Source organism: Paroedura picta, chromosome 2 (assembly GCF_049243985.1).
Source record: "Paroedura picta isolate Pp20150507F chromosome 2, Ppicta_v3.0, whole genome shotgun sequence".
NCBI classification, from domain to species: Eukaryota; Metazoa; Chordata; class Lepidosauria; order Squamata; family Gekkonidae; genus Paroedura; species Paroedura picta.
In genome coordinates, this window is record NC_135370.1 from 94,060,412 (window position 1) to 94,078,534 (window position 18,123).

General features: G+C 41.8%; 1 protein-coding gene across 6 annotated transcripts in view; it reads right to left on the bottom strand.

Moving 5' to 3' along the window:
* Positions 1 to 18,123, bottom strand: part of INSC (INSC spindle orientation adaptor protein) — a 239,845-nt gene that overhangs the window by 19,912 nt on the left and 201,810 nt on the right. For all 6 annotated transcript variants that reach the window (XM_077321682.1, XM_077321683.1, XM_077321684.1 and 3 more), the window contains one exon: positions 16,461 to 16,639. In XM_077321682.1, the coding sequence (XP_077177797.1) occupies positions 16,461 to 16,639 (179 nt within the window). The remainder of the gene's footprint in view (positions 1 to 16,460; positions 16,640 to 18,123) is intronic.

The following is an 18,123-nucleotide window of genomic DNA, read 5'->3' on the forward strand; positions in this document are numbered from 1 at the left end:
TTTAATCATTTAAGCTGAGATTTTAATTTAAATTGTAAAATGTTAATGTTGTGTGTCTTATATCTGGTACCCCCCCCAAGCCTTCAGGAAAGGGCAAGTTAAAAATGCAAAAATTAATTAAGGAAGTAAGTAAATAATTTGATTCCATGTTATATTTCAATCTCTTTTAGTCACCAATATTGGGTAAGTTTTTACTTTTTCAATTCATAATGTATCAAAGAAACAATATCATGTCTTACTAAATGAGGCCAATCAACTACACAATCCAGGATCCTGCTGCTAAACATTACCGTAATGAGTTACTAGACTTGGGCAATCCTAGACTTGCCCAACAATCAAATGCCTAGCAATTGCTAGCTTCCACTGAGGATCCAGTTTTCTACTCTGTTAGTTCATTAGAATTACTTATCTACCCTGAGGTTATGTAGGATTTATACACTATTTAATTTGCCTAGCAACCATTCACGTTTTTGTCAGCAACAGCAGTCACAGAGCATAATGAGAAATAGTGATAGACAAAGCCATTTGGATAAGACCAAAGCCAACATCAACTGGCAGAAAACCAAATATGTAAGTACTTTCATGTATCTTCATTATGCACTATGAAAAATCCCTTTGAAATTTGAGGTTGGTTCCATTGAGAAGCTAATGATTGATAACTATACAGTACAATAATTTTTGCACACAAGGGAAACAGAACAAAATTCCAGTAATCTGGTCATCAGGGAGCCATTTTGGTCTAGTGACCAAGAACAGAAAATACAATCTCGGGCCTCACTTACGACTCCACACAGTTCAATGGCTAGTCTGCAGGGATGAGCTCTGCCTATAGAGGGCCAAGCACACATACAAGACTTTTTTTGTTTTTGTTGTATGCTTATGAATGGTGTTGGTGAAGAATAAAAGAACTAGCTAACAATTGTCCATAGCTGCTAAAATCTAAAAATAAAAGAACAGAAAGAAAGCTGGAGGGAGGACTGGAAGTGGAAATGTTGGGAGAGGAATATGGATTTAAAGAGGAAGAGAGGTAAAACAGAAATGATGGGGGAAGATCAAGGAAGCAAGAAGAGGAGAAAGAAGGTATGACAAGCACTATGATGATCTTAGAGGTACACCCAATGAATCTACCAAAGGTAGTTAAAAATACCACAGTCACAGCTAGGGGCACACAAGAAGAAATATTCATTTTTAAAATTATGGTATAATGGACCTGAAAGATATTGGTATTCCCTAATATTCCTGAATCCCAATACCAGTATGGTATTCAGATCCAGCAATATTCAGGAATCAGAATTTTTTCCATGTCTATTATCCCTTATGGGAACCATTAAAAGCAATGGCAAATCTATATTCAGTGGAGTGTATGTTTGTGTGATGAGGTAATGATACCAAACTTACAGTGTAGTTGCTGCAGTCTCTTTTTAAAAGAGCCTCTAAGTTTCAAAAAAATTAGTCTGGGAATCCAATTCTATGGGCCCCCAAAGAAGGTGCCCCTGTCCATTTTCCAATAGGGGGTTGGGAATAGCAAAGCAATACAAGCCCAGCAGAATGTCCCAGAGTAGCGATCCCCAACCTGTGGTCTGCGGACCACATGCGGTCCATCGACTAATTGGAGGTGGGCCGTGAAGGACGCCCTCCCCCCCCCCCCCCGGCCCTTTACAACACACTTTGGGTGTCATTGTCTCCCATCACTCCCAGATGGGACTATCTCGTTGCAGAGAAACAAGCTCAGGGTTCCCATTGATTTGTCATTGTCATGAGTTAAAATTTCCATGAAAATAAAATGTTCCTTATGTTCATTGTTGTGGCGTGTCTGTATCTTATTTTGAAGGGGTGTTTAAACATTACCATAGCGATCAGAGAGCGTTAGGGCAGTGGTTGAGAGTAAAGTACCCCCCCACTGGGCCTCAGTAAAATTGTCAAGCATTGAGTGGTCCCCGGTGATAAAAAGGTTGGGGACCACTGTCCCAGAGAATGACTGCCATAGAAAGTGAAGTGTGTGTGTTGGGCGGGGGGGATTTTGCAAGGCCAACATTAGAACCAAGGCAATCTGCCCAGCAGAACCAGTGCCAATGTGGCAAATGCTAGTTCAACATGACTACTGTCAAGCACCGAATCACAGTCCAAGTGAGGGGAAGGGGGTTGCAAGGCCTGCCGAAACAGTGCAATAGTGTCCAGGAGCAAGACCCGATGACACACCAGAGAATCCCAGCAGGTTTTTTTAAAAAGTTTTGGCAGAAGCAAGGACAGTAGAAGTCCAACAGAACACTTAAAAGTGCTTGGTGGGCAGGCACTTTTGCAAGCTCACCTGAACCACAGCCAGCTCAATACACAGCAGCTCAGTAATGTTTTGCTTTCTTGACAAGAGCTAACCTAGAGAAACCGTATACACCATTTCCCCAGGGAAAGCCTCAGGTCTGTGTCCACCCTGATAGTCCCCTTTCAGCAGGAGCAGTACACACCAACCATCACTGCCTCAGTGGAGGAGACTTAGCCTCCGTGCTGCAGTTGCCTTTCATCACAGGCTCTCCCTTTCCCATCTCCCACTTCTGCAAAGGAGAATGTTCCATAGCAAATGGATTTCATTATTTATGGTGATCCTGCAGTTTCCGTTTGTTTCTCACAATCGTCCTCTACCCCCTCCATCTCCATCCACAATCCAGTAGTCAAAAAATTATTGAGGTCTCTTCCTCAACGGATCTGGGCCCTACACAGCTGGCACTGTGCAAATCAGGGATCTTTTGTCAGCTGGAAGTACTTCCAGACTTCAGAGGTGACCAGCAGCTGCAGGGGCACCTGGAGCCACCTCCTGTGAGGAGTTCAGGGCAGACACACCTTGTCTTTGGATGACAGGAAGAGATGCCTGAGGGGGAAGAGGTTGAGATGGCAGCACCTTGGGGTGTACTTCCATCTCTTCCTCTTGTGCCTCTAGCCCCCCTCCTGTTCATACTCAAAAGGCATGCTGAGCTTCAGAAGAACCAGAGCAGGGGCATCCAGCTCTTCTCCAGCTCCTCCATAAGCCTCTGGGTCCCTGGGATGAGCTTCAAAGCCCTCCCCCCCAAAGCTCACCCCAAAAGCCAGCACAGGCAGCTCCTCCTCCTGCTGTTGAGCATCAGAGGCTTCCTGAACCTGAAACACCTTTGCAAGGGGTGCAACAGCAGCAGCCTTAATGAAGAGATCATGTATTTTTCCGGTATTAAAACTCCCCCATGCTAAAAGGAATGCCTCTAACTTTGAGGAAACAGATGTCCTCAGAGACTGTTGCTAGGATCCACAACAGTACTACCAGTGTTAGTCTTTCTATCAACAAAAGGCAACAAGAGGTGCCCTTTCTAGGATGTTTTCACCTTTGAGAGAGGACTCATCAGTGCCAGGCCTGGCAACAACCTCAGATACCATCAGACTTGTACAACTCATCCAAGCCTGACTGCTTACTGCTGCTAAACAGCAGCCACCCCACAAAAGCCAGCGTAGTATAATGGTTAAAGCTTTGACCTAGATTCTAAGAGACTCAAATTTGAACAACTACTCTATCATGGATATTCACTGGGGATCTTGGACCAGTCACACAATCTTGGCCTAACCACTGTGGAGAAAGGCGGGGTATAAATGAAGTCAATAAATAATAAATATAGGTGAATATAGAGAGCAAATTAAAGGTAGGTTGGTGGATGGATGAGGAGGAACGGAAAGGGGAGAGTATAAGGATGTTGTAAGGAAAAGATAAAAAGGGTGATACAGGGGAAAGGGGTTCCCCTTACAAGTTTTGTGGATTACTACTATGCAATCAAGTGTAGCTTATTAGCAAGCACCAAAAAATGTTGGTAACCATTTCCCAGGTAAAGGCTGCCAGAGGGAAGGGAGAGCTGAAGACAGGAGGCAGATAAAGTAGATTGGCTGTTGGGTGGAAAGGTGAGAAGGAAGCATGAAAAGAGGATAAGCTATGACAGCTTTAAGGAAAGGGATTAAAAAAATAGTGGGGGAGGAGAAAACAAGATGCCCTTGCGATTCCTTGCAGGTACCCTGATTATATACAAGTTAGTCTGTCATTTCATAATGTACCAAAGTAAACAAGAAAGTTTTAATACTAGTTTATCGAGATATATCACTAAGCAGAATTATTTTTGCCTACATTATTTCACTTCAGTGAATGTTAAAGAGAATAAATGTTAAAGAGAACCTGAGTTTCCACACTTATAGAGATATGAGGTATAGAAAGGCACTAAGAACTTAAGCTTAATTTTTTGCATGTAAATCAAAGGGGAAAATGGTTTTACATTAGCATTTTAGTTTGGAGAATTCCGTTGCTATTATGGTTTGGAGAAATCCTAGAGATTTTGGGACAATACCTGGGAAATGTTCAGTCTGCGAAAGGAAGGGAGCTCAGAAGAGATATGATGCCATATAGTCTGCCTTCCAAAGCTTCCATTTTTCCAGAAGAGAACTAATATCTTTAAACTAAAGTTCAGTTGTATTCCAAGGACAACTTCAGCCCCACATGGGGGATGGCAGCTAACCAGCTCTGGGTTTGGAAATATCTGGAGGTTTCAGGGATGAAGCCTGGGAAGGGAAGGACCTCAACAGGGTACAACACCATAGAGTCCACCTCTAAATAAGCCATTTTCTTCAGAGGAATTGATCTCTTATTACCTGGAGATCAGTTGTCACAGCAGGAGATCTCTAGGCCCTACCTGGAGGTTGGCAATCATTTGAAGTGGTAAAAGCATTAATATAAGTGGTGGTGAGCCTATCAAATATACATTTCATATTTTCCAGGTCAGAAAGTATTACTTTCAGAAATCAAAATGTTATATAACCTAATGCTAGCCTTCCCATATACTGTTTGGCAAGAGGCAGGCAGACTTATTAGCAGGGGGAAAACCTAGCCTGATATTTCAGACATGTTGCCAGCAACTCAGCCACATGACATCCAATGTGCACTGGAAGTGACATCACTGTGTCGCTGGCAATATGCCTGAGATGGTGAACTGTCCAACTGATTAATCATGGGGGTGGGGTATGGGGGCAGGGGTATCCTACCTCCAGCGTTGTATTTCTGATCCTGCATGGCACCCCTTCCTCATAGTGTTGACTTCATTTTTTCAGTCTAGTATTTAAAACTAGCTTTGCAATGACTTTTATTTTGTGATGGTACTGAGGATGCTCTTTTTCATGCATAAATATTAGCGTGTTTTCGGTCTTTGCCCCTGCTTACAGTTACTCATCCACTAATGGGAGCTCAAGGTGCCAACTGCTGATTGTCTTCACTCAAACTTGCAATTTGGTTCAGTCTCCCTGGCAGCCAAGCCAATTAATAGCCCTGTGTGAGGAGGATCACTTCTCTGGTATGCATTGCATTTCCTGAAAAGGGTCACTTATAAGATTCCCTATAGGATGGTTACCTTGGTGGATCTTTGATAATAGTAGACCCAAGATATATGTCTTTAAATTTAAGGTAGTGTGTTGAAGACTAACTTTGTTAGTATCCTTGAAAAAAACAATTAAGAAATACTACACTTTATTGATAAGTTCACTGATGAAGTAAAAATGAAAATGAGGCTGTTGTACCTAGAAACTCGTTCTGTTTATAACAGTTTATATTGTTTGAATAAAGTTTTTGCCATCGCCAGCTTGAAAACTACATTTTCTTCTCCACTTGCATTGGCTCAGCGGCTCTCTGAAATGCCAGTTCTGTCTTGAGGGAGTATGAGGAAGCAGAGCTGTTTCAGGTTATGGGTGGAGGCTCCTGTTTTGGGCTTACCAGTGATTTAAAAAGACCTTCACCGGGCAGGGGATGATATGGTTGGGGCTTTCAGTTTGCATGGGGACCTATGGTCTGCTGTGGTCCATCCTGCCCACTCTCTACAAGGAACAGTATACCTCAGAGGGGGAAAGGTGTTAATTTTGGCATTCAAAAGCCTGTTTCCCCATGGAAATTTCTTATTCTAAAGTCTCCATGTCCATGAACTATAATTAAGTACCACATCTCCTGTACTTAGACTCAAACCTGAGTATGGGATCTTCCCAAACACATAAAGTGTTCATGCAAGGCGTAGCTATTTTTTTAAAAAAAACTTGATACAATTCCCATCTTCTGTAAACCAGTGCAAACAAACCGGGTGTAAAAATTGTACTGATCCATGCTCTCTATAAAATGCTAAGAGATTTTGAATTAATATAGAAAACATATTAGGAAGGCAATGTTACATCTGTATTGCTAGAGTTCATAAAAATAGGCTCCACAACTCAGCCCTGTTCTTATTTTTATATCCATTACTGGCAATTGTGCCGCTTGTTTAATCTCCTAAGTATTTTGTGAAATTTAATTATGTAATCCATCATCTTCAGCTTTGTTAACAGAGACAAAACAATTACCTCAGTCCTTACTATGTAGCAATGCTTTTGATGTCGTTTTCTAAATGTGAGCCCAGTCACTTCAAAAATGACTGTGTCACACATGCCAGGATGCATTAGGCAAAATACTGTGAAGAAACAAAGAGAATTTTGGCCAAAGGACATGCTGTGATATTTACAAAGAAAGTACTGATTTTGCTCAAATGGCTTCTAATTTCACTTAATCAAATGGGTTAAGGGTCTCCTACTAGTTCATTCACTCTCAAGACAGCCCAAATTCAGGCCTTTTTGATTCCTGACCCATTGTTATTGCCCAGAAGGGGTGAGGCAGACACCAATTTTGGGATCCTTCAGGCAAAGCTGTAAGATAAATCTTCTAAATAAACAAATATCATCCCAAGTAAGTATGGAAATTAATATGAAATTCTAATTGAAGATGGACATGTGAAGCTACCTCATACTGAATCAGACCCTTGGTCTATTCTAATGGGCAGCAACACTCCAGGGTCACAGGCAGAAATCTTTTACATTACCTACTACTTGATACTTTAAAAAAATCTGGAGATGTCAGGGATTGAACCTGAGTTATTTTGCATGCAAAGCTCTTCTGCCGAATCATTCCCGTCCCCAAGGAAGCTCACCTGGCCTCAACCAGGGCCAGGGCCTTTTCGGTCCTGGCCCTGACCTGGTGGAATGAGCTCCCAGAAGAGCTGCGGGCCCTGCAGGAACTTTCAACATTCCACAGGGCCTGCAAGATGGAGCTTTTGGTTGAGGCCGGGCAGCAAGGGAGATCCGCCCTCCCATCACAAATGTGGCAGTTGTGTGTGCCATCAGCCCCCCCCTTTTTTTCTTCCTTTTAGTGGGGTTATGGTTATGGAAATTGGGTTAATTGCATGAACCTGGCTGCCATTCTTGTCTTGCCTTGCTGTAATTAATGTACTATGTTTTATTGTTCTTATTACTGATTTTAGGGGATTGATTTTATGTGACCCGCCTCGAGCCTCCAGGGGGAGGCGGGATATAAATTTAATAATAATAATAATAATAATAATAATAATAATAATAATGCCCCCCCGACTGCCTGCATTATTATCTTAGAAATCATGGTGACCAATATGCACTAGGCCCCTTCTCATAAATACAACCCAGCACTAGGCACATAACCTCTCTGGGGACACAGTGTGTTAACTGACTGAAAGGAATTGGGACAGGAGAAAAAACAGTCTCCACAAATAACTGAAATCACCTTGGTGTTGCTACCATCAAAGATCCAGGTCTACTTTAAAAAGGCACAGAATTAGTGAATGATCTAGCATGACTCAATGCTTGTGCACTCATTAAATTAATGGGTACATTCCCAGGCACTGACTGGGTACCCATTTAATTTCATCATCCTATTGGGAACCTTATGCAAACTGCCCTAAATGTGTAATAAAGCTAAATATAAATACAGAGAAGCATCCTAAGTGGCTTTTCCTTTCATATGGAATCTTTCTTCATATCCTACCAATTACTGAAAACCTTGGAAACATGCTTTTTGGAGGGAAGGATTTTAATATTCTTCATAAGAATGCCACTATCCAAAGGAAGAGATCCTAGAGCAGTGGCCCCCAACCTTTTTATCACCAGGGACCACTCAACACTTGACAATTTTACCGAGGCCCGGTGGGGGGGGGTAGTTTACTCCTCTACTCTCAACCACTGCCCTAACGCTCTCTGATCACTATGGTAATGTTTAAACATCCCTTCAAAATAAGATACAGACACACCACAACAATGAACATAAAGAACATTTTATTTTCATGGAAATTTTAACTCATGACAATGACAAATCAATGGGAACCCTGAGCTTGTTTCTCTGCAACGAGATAATCCCATCTGGGAGTGATGGGAGACAATGACACCTGAAGTGTGTTGTAAAGGGCCAGGGGGAGGGGGAGAAGGCGTCCTTCGCGGCCCACCTCAATTAGTCGACGGACCACATGTGGTCCGCAGTCCACAGGTTGGGGATCGCTAATTTAGAGGATACAGGAGGATGGTAAGGGCAATAATGAAAAATTGGAGGGCAGGGCTTGTTTGTTCATCAATAAAAAAAACTGTAATAGCAAATCAAATTCAATCCAAGCTACCTGTTTGTGGATCAGGCAGCAGAACACGAGGAGTCCTACTTGGGACTCCTACTTATCTACCACCTGAATGCTATCTGAAACAAGCAACATGATTTAGGGAAATTATTTTACCAGAGTAGCAGTGATGCCACAAACAGAAACAAACACAAATTGTGGTTCATTTTCTATTAAGAAAATTGCTTTATTTAAATTTATCATCTTTGTACAAGCCATCATTGCTGTGTTTGAGGAAATGCTGAATAACATTTGATCTCAATTAAATTATCTCTCTTCCATTTTTGGCAAAATGACTCATTGGATAAAAACGTCATTCCTATCCACTTGCTCTTTTAATCATTTCTAATTTACAATATATTTGGAGCCTGGCATGAATAATCCCATCCATTTTACTGAATGAAGTTATTTGGTCTTTAAAAAAGAACACTTCTCCATTTTAAAAAAATGCTTAGTAGCAATAAAATTATATTCATGTCAAGTAAGTGTAATATACCTATAGATGGTAATACAACACAATTCAAATGTAGCTACTTGGTATGCCTGTTACAAGACAGAATTTGGATACAGGATGATCTTGACAGGCTGGGAAACTGGGCTAAAATTAATTAAATGAATTTCAATAGTGAAAAATGTAAAGTTCTGCATTTAGGTAGGAAAAATCAAATGCATCATTATAGGATGGGGGAGACTGTCTTGGCAGTACTATGTGCAAAAATGATCTTAGTAGACCATACATTGACTTGGTGGCTAAAAAGGTAAGTGGGATTTTGGCCTGTACCAAAAGAAGTATAGTGTCCAGGTCATGCGAGGTGATGGTACTGCTTTACTCTGCTCTGGTTCAGCCTCACTTGGAGTACTGTGTTCAGTTTGGGGCACCATAATTGAAGAAGGATGTAGACAAACTGGAGTGCATTCGGAGGAGGGCAATGAAAATGTTGAGGGGCTTAGAGACCAAGACATATGAACAAAGGTTGAGGGAGCTTGGTCTATTTAGCCTGGAGATAATTTGTGAATATGTTGAAGAACACAGGGCCCAGGACAGATAACATGTCTGAAAACATAGAATCATAGAATTGGAAGGGAGCTCCTGGGTCATCTAGTCCAATTCCCTGCACTATGCAGGACACTCACATCCCAATCGCTCATCCACTGTAGCATGCCACCCCCTTGAACCTTCACAGAATCAGACTCTCCTTCAGATGGCTATTCAGCCTCTGTTTAAAAATTTCCAAAGTTGGAGAACCCACCTCCTCCTGAAGAAGCCTGTTCTACTGAGAAACCACTCTGTCAGAAACTTCTTCTGGATATTTAGACAGAATTTCTTTTGAATTAATATCATCCCATTGGTTCTGATCCATCCTTCTGGGGCAAGAGAGAACAACTCTGCTCCATCCTCTGTATGGCAGCCTTTTAAATACTTGAAGATGGTTACCAGATCCCCCCAGTCATCTCCTCTCCAGGCTAAAAATACCAAGCTCCCCCAACCTTTCTTCATACGTCTTGGTCTCCAAACCCTTCACCATCTTTATTGCCCTCCTCTACTATGCTCCAGTTTGTCTACATCCTTCTTCAACTGGGGTGCCCAAAACTGGACACAGTACTCCAAGTGAGGCCGACCCAGAGCAAAGTAAAGTGGCACTATCACCTCCCGTGATCTGGACACGATACTCCCTTAGATACAGCCCAAAATCCCATTTGCCTTTTTAGCCACCGAGTCACACTGCTGACTCATGTTCAGAGTATGGTCTACTAAGACTCCTAGATCATTTTCGCCCATACTACTGCCAAGACAAGTCTCTGCCATCCTATATTGGTCTATATGGTTTTTCCTGGCCGTATCAAAGGTTAGAGGATGTTTTGAAGAAGAAGAAAAATAAGGAAAGCATCTGGACTAAATAATTGTGTCTTAATAAGAGGTTTTATTTACCCATGTATTGATTTGGTCAATATGTGTGCAAGTCAGAAGAAGACATTGGGTTTTTATACATTCTCAATGACTGTGCCATTGAGCAGATGGTCACTGAACTATCAGGTGAGAGACAGTCCTGAACTTAGTCTTAAATAATGCCCAAGATCTGGTAAAAGATATAAATGTGATAGCACCAGTCAGGAACAGTGACCATAATCCTATTAAGTTTAATATTTATATAAATACAGAGTTTCCCCAAAAGACCAACACAACCACATTTAACTTCAGAAGGGGTCTTGTGAAAAAGAAACTGAAAGGAATGTTAAGGAGGGTCATATCAAGGAAGCATGGAGGCTATTTAAAAGAACAATTCCAGAAGTTTAGATAAAATACTTAGATTAAAATTTAAAAGCCCTGTATGGTTAACAAATCAATGGAAGCGGTAAAAGGTTCCTTCAAGCTGTAGAAAGCTAGTCTGATACCTTTTCCACATTGGGTTCTGCCTTGTCTAGCGCTTGTCTGGCTGTGGGACTAATCCCAATTTCCAGCTGATGTTGGTACTAGCCCAGGTCCAACCTGGGGCTGGCCCAATACAGGCCCTCCATTTCCCTGTGGCAAGGGAATGCAGATTCTTCCATATTCCCATCTGCACCACAGGTGCCATTGGACCCTATGTCAGGCCAAGCCCATCTGGCAGGGAAATGTTGGGCCACCCAGGCCCAGCTCCTCCCCCCACTCTGGGATAATCATGGAATCCTGGAAGGGACACAAAATGTCTGGGGTATTTTTGTTTGTTTAGGAATGTGGTATTGCTAACGCATTCCTAAACAGAGAAAAACACCCCCCCCCCCTAAGTGGAAACTTTCCAGTCTGGCTTCCTCACGTGGAAGCACTAATCCGGGATGGACCCAATCTGCACCCAGGAAGAGCTGAGGCAATTGGCCCCAGCAGCTCAAACACCCAGAGACAGCCCAGCAGGGGCATCACCATGCAGAAAAGGTATGAGTGAGGTAAATAAAAGGGAGCACAGGCTTTGTAAATTTAAAAAAGGCAACAAAGGACTATGAGGAACATACTGCAAAAATTTACATTAGTAGTAGGAAGCCAGCCAGGGAGGTAGAGGGACCTTTGTGCAACCTAGGAGTAAAAAGATTAATAAAGGATGATAAGGAAATGGCAAAGAATCTGAATGAATTTTTGCTGCTGTTGTACTTGCCCACTCCAGAACCACCAATTTCAGAAGGGCTGGAGAACCAGGACAGGAGTCTCAGGAGACAGGCATGGCAATGCACGCATTGACCCCAAAAAGAGCCTTGCCTCAAGGCTCGCTGCAATAGCCAGAACCAGGTGGAGCAGCCCTCAGCCAAAGGGCCTGCACCTGGAGCTAATCCTCATCAGAGGAAAGAGCTGTAGTTGGACCTCATCCATCTTGATAGTGAGCTGCCGTGCTGATCTTCTGACAGCTGTCAAGGTACATCACCTTTACCTTCATTGCTGCTCTGGCGAATGCCCAGCACTTGCAGGGGTCTTGGTCTTCGGTGCTGCTCCCCCAGTGAGGCTTCTGGGCTGGTTGCTGCCTTGTCCAGGGGTTTAATGTAGTAAGGCTGGGTTCCAGCCTGGCTGGTCCCAGGTTGTTCAGTCCCAGATGATCAGGCAGCTTCTGGCCAGCAACAGCCAGTTTCCCCAAGGCACCCAGGGGATCCTCTGCCTCCAGAGCACCCCCTGGTGACTGATCAGAGGGTTCTGGCATGACACCATGGCTGATGAACAAATTAAAAAGCTGACAAATCACCAGGCCTAGTAGGTATACATCTAAAAGTTCTGAAAGAGCTCAAATGTGAACCTGTGGATCTCCTGACAATGTGCAATCTGTCACTAAAATCTGCCTCCATTCCCAAAACACCAAACAAAAGTATTTTTCAAGTTTGGATATATTGAATCTGAAAAATATTGGTATTTCCCCATACTTTTGAATTCCAATATTGTTATGGCATTTGGACTCAGTAACTATTTGGATAACCTGAATTTTTTCAGCTCCCTTTTAGCCTTTATAGTAAATTGTCCCCATCCCCATAGAGTATAATGGATAATCAATCTGGCGCGGTGTTGGGACTGTTTTTTGAGGTAGAGGCACAAAATTTGCAGAATCGCTGCGGGTGCCTCTCCTGTTTTAAAAAGATTAGCCTTATTAACTCCAAGCCATTTGAAGAGAACTTGAGCACAAAGATGGCATTTAAAGGATAAGGTAAAGGTAAAGGTATCCCCTGTGCAAGCACCAAGTCATGTCTGACCCTTGGGGTGACGCCCTCTAGCGTTTTCATGGCAGACTCAATACAGGGTGGTTTGCCAGTGCCTTCCCCAGTCATTACCATTTGTTTATTTATTTGTTTATTTGTTTGTTTATTTATTTATATTTTTATACCGCCCTTCCCTACGGCTCTGGGCGGTTTACATAAAACATTTTTGAACATTCACATAGAACACTATCAAAATCAATATAACAGTATAACAATAACCACAACATATCAACTGGAACAATTAGAACGGCACTTCAACAATAACATGACAATCCCTCAGTAGGTTCGATCCCTCAGTCTGGGGGGCACCTGTAGGTGTTTACCCCCCAGCAAGCTGGGTATTCATTTTACCAACCTCGGAAGGATGGAAGGCTGAGTCAACCTTGAGCCGGCTGCTGGGATTTAACTCCCAGCCTCATGGGCAGAGCTTTCAGACTGCATGTCTGCTGCCTTACCACTCTGTGCCACAAGAAGCTCTATTTAAAGGATATGCAGAGCCAAATGCCCACCTCTTGTAACCTTAAAAAGGTTCCAGAGGAGATCTTGGAAATTACAGGCTGGCCAATCTAACACCAATACCAGGTAAGTGGGTGGAATCATTATTAAAGGTAGAATTAGTTGGCACACTGATAAACAAAAGCTATTGCAGAAGAATCAGCATGGATTCTGTAAGGGAAGATCTTATCTCACTAACTTTTTGAGTTCTTTGATGGAATGAACAAGCATGTGGACAACAGTAACCCAATAGATGTTGTTTACCTAGCTCTCCAGGAATCATCAAAGGCTCCTAAATAAACTCAGAAGTCATGGAATAAGAGGACAAGTCTTCCTGTGGATTATAAACTGGTTAATTAACAGGAAACAGTATACATGGACAGTTTTCACAGTGAAAGGTGGTGGGTTACCACAGGTATGTACTAAGTGCAGTGCTTTTTAATTTGTTCATTAGTGATTTGGAGTTGGGAGTAAGCAGAGAAATGACTAGGTTTGCAGTTGACACTAAGTTGTTCAGGGTGGTGTAAACCAAAGAAGACTGTGAGGCACTCCAATGGGATCTGTCAAGGCTGGACAAGTGGACATCAAAATGGCAAATGTGATTCAACATGCAAAATAATGCACAAAAGGGCCCAAAATCCTAACTATAAATACAGGTTGATGGAGTCCAAACTGGGGTCACGGACCAGGAGATAATTCATGGTAGATAACTCACAGAAAATGTCAATTGACTGCAGTAAAAAGACAAAAGTTCCTGACAGAGTGGTTCCTCAGTGGAACAGGCTTGCTCAGGAGGTGGGTTCTCCTTGTTTGGAAGTTTGTAAGCAGAGGCTAGATAGCCATCTGACAGAGTAATTAGCACATAGAATTCACTGTCATAGGAAGTGGTGGACCACTGGTGGTAGCTACAAGCATAGACAGCTTCAAGAGGGGGATTGGATAAGCATAAGAAGCAGAGGTCCATCAATGACTATTAGCTATAAGGTATAGATGGAACACTATGTCTGGGGCAGTGGTGCTCTGTATTCTTAATTCTTGGGGGCCCACAGTGGGAAGGCCTTGGGAGTTCTTGTCCCACTTGTGGACCATCTGATGTTACCTGGGCTTTGGCCACCATGTGGGACTATGTATTGGACTGGATGGTCCATTGGCCTGATTTAGTATGACTTTTCTTATGCTGTTCATAGAAATGTGACGGATCAGCTGAAGATGGTATTTCATTTATTTGATGGATATTTGTAGCACAATAGATTTGCTAGTTTTTAGTGTGCCGAACAACTCTTAACCTGTTTTAGTAAAAACAACTAACATGGCCAGTCCTTTGGAATTCACTTGGTAAATGATTGTCTATATTGACAAAGATGTGAAGCTAACCATGGTCTCTTAGTATTTGGATCCCAAAGTATAATCTCCAGAGGATGGATTCAAATGAGTAGCCGTATTGATCTGAAGTAGCACAATAAAATGAAGAAGAAGAAGAAGAAGAAGAAGAAGAAGAAGAAGAAGAAGAAGAAGAAGAAGAAGAAGAGTTGGTTCTTATATGCCGCTTTTCTTTACCCAAAGGAGGCTCAAAGCGGCTTACAGTTGCCTTCCCTTTCCTCTCCCCAAAACAGACACCCTGTGAGGTGGGTGAGGCTGAGAGAGCCCTGTTATCACTGCTTGGTCAGAGCAGTTTTCTCAGTGTCGTGGCGAGCTCAAGGTCACCCAGCTGGCTGCATGTGGGGGAGTGCAGAATCAAACCCGGCATGCTAGATTAGAAGTCAGCACTCCTAACCACTACACCAAACTAGATGATGCCTTGAATAAATCTTTGTTGGTCTTAAAGGTGCTACTGGACTCTGATTTTATTGTGCTCCAGGGGATGGTTTGTTTTACTGGTTAGTATATCTTTACAGTCTTACAGCACTTTGCAAAACTCCACTGTAGACCCAGAGTTTTAAAAGAATCTATAAGCTTTGAAAAAATTAATAACTAAGAATACAGCCACTATGATGTATTAACATTTTTTGTGTGTTTCAGTGTTTCATTAATAAAAATGAGCCTTTAAGGAAGAAAATAAATTCAGAGTTGCCAGCAGACACTGTAAATGACTGGATACTTGATCCAGAGCCCATTGACGTAAATGAAAGTTGTCCATTTGGCTTCAGAGGGGGTTTGAATTAGATTTTGTTCATACTTGTAGGGCTTTCCTGGAACTCGCAGATGCCTACTTTAGACCTTATACTATATAAATTCCATATGCGTATACCCTGATAAGTCCCTATAATAGTTTATATCAAAAATACCTCCATTAAACTAAAAACAGAATATTATACAACTTAAATGCAAAAGTTGGAATAGAAGTCCCTGTATATATGATATTTTTGTGACACTGAAGTTTTGTTACAGCACAGAAGTTGTTTTCACATAGCAGCTGAAATCATCCCAGAGTATCCTATATAGGGCTAAGTTAGATGCCCTGATATGCAGGTGGCTGCAGATTCTATAAAATATGAAAAGGCAGTAAACAAATGATAAAATTATTTCAAATTCTTCTGAATTCCCACTATTTATTATTTCCATTTTAATACAATATATTCAGCAAAAAATATTGCCCCATCAATTTTCATGCTGGGACATCTCAAGGATTGTTTCTGCATTAAAAAGAACCAGGATGTCTGGTTGCGTCAAAGTAGGTGGTGAACGGTTTTTGAATATCATACCTGCCAAGTGGAATAGTGTCCTGTGGATGTGTTTCCTGGGGGTTTTCACATAAAAACTATTATGTTTCAAATGACTGCCAGAAACTAAAATTATATATATATTTACGGCAAATACACATCCATGTGACAAAGCAAAACCATTTCATAAGTCCAATTTCAGTACTTATTGGGGTAAAATCAAGACTTCAGCCTTTAGGTAATATCAATACAATCATTAGAGATTGCTCTACTTTAAAATAAACACTTTTAACCCCCTGCCTCCACCGATATGTCATTCTCACAAATATCTGTTACAATAACATCCCTTAAAAGGTCTTTGTGTATTTATATGAAAGAGCTCATAATTGTTATATAGATATTCTTTTGTGTATGTAGTTATAGTACTTCAACAGGGTAAAAGCATGATTGTTTTTCCTTCTCCTATTTCAGTGGACATTTATTATTTTCATTTAACTTATTCATGCATACAACTTACCATGAATAAATTTATATTTGAGAACCATGCCCAAGTCTTTCAGCTATGACAGCCATTACCACTACTACCTTAAAATATGTAAATACACATCTGTTCACTCACCTGATCTCGGGAATAAGGAGTATCCACTTTCTGCTTGTCACCACAGGCTGTTAGAAGAATGTTCACTGCATTTAGCTGAAGCAACATTTCACAGGCCATTGTATCAAAAAACGTAATGTTGGCAAGTGCAGCTGAAGCCAGAAGGAAAACTTCTCCAGAAGTAGCCTCTTGGCACAGTTCTAGATATGCAGAAAACATTCAATGTCTTTAAATCATGTCATTAAAATATTAACTTGCAATGTTTGTAATAATTTTTTAATAATAAATTATTCACAGTAAGCGTTCCTTGCAGTGGAGAATCTAATCCTATATCAATATGAACATATTAATAGTACAATCCAAGCAAAATTATATCTTTCTAAGCCACTGACTGCAATGTACTTGGGGAAGAATGTAACATTGTTTAAGATTGCAAGGTAAGACTCTTTGTTGAAACAAATAGGTAGCTGAAAGAGCTGTTGTGGACCAGCTCCTGGCATACTTGGAGGAAGCTTGGGTGCTTACTTGGGTGCAACTTATACCAGTCAGGCTTGCATCCTGGCCATGGGGTGGAGACAGTGTTGGTTGCCCTGGTGGATGATCTCTATTGCCAGCTGGATCAGGGGAGTTCAGCCATGCTCATGATGTAAGCCACATTTGACATGGTTGACCATGAGCTGGGGCTGGGATACAGGGAAAATCCCTTCAGTGATTATGCTCCTTTCTCTGGAACCAGGAAGAGGAGGTTGCAGAGGGGGAGCAGTTATCACTCTCCTTCCATCTCCCCTGCGGGATTCCACAGGGGGCAGTCGTCTCCCCTACTCTGTTTAACATCTATATGTGCTCTCAGGAATAGCTAGTATGGAGTTATGGGCTGGGTTGTCACTAATATGTGGATAACACCCAGCTCTATCTCCTCATAGATGGCCACCCAGATTTCTCCCCCTCCCCCCAGATACATTTGCCAGATGCTTGGAAGCAGTGGCTGGATGGTTGGAGCAGAGCCACTTGAGGCTCAACCCCTCCAAGATGGAGGTTCTGTGGCTGGAGGTGAAAGGTGAGCTTCTGGGTAAAGTGAGGGTCTTGAATGAGCTTTCAAAGGTCTGCAGAGCCTGCAAGATGGAGCTCTTCCACCAGATCTTTGGTTGAGGCCAGGATGGTTGAGATCTGGGCTCCCCCACTTGAGCTAATAAGATCAACACAGCTCCTCTTTAACCCCTTCATGAGGTGTTATTTGTCAGTATGAGCTGGGGTGGGGGGGAGGGTTTAGCTACCTCTGACTTGGATTGGTCATGTTTTATATGTAAGGGATTATGGTTTTATGGTGGGTTTTGATGTGGAGTTTTTATAATTTGTTAGCTGCCGCAAGCTGGTCAATGGGAGTGGTGGGAAAGAAGCTGAATTATAAATAAATAAATAATAAATAGGGAAGAGTGAATAGGGATGCCTGCACTAGCATCATCAGAGCATATATAAGAACTGAGATATGCAATTCAGATTTGGAAATATTTGGAAGCATTGAATAATGACATATATGGGAATAGTTGCAAATAATTTCAAATCAGAAAGATAGATTTCCAAATATATTCACAATACTTCCTAATTTTCAGGGTTCTCTAAAAAGCAGGGTAGACTAGTGAGATTCTGATATTCACTGCATATTTCCTTATTTCACTTAACTAAA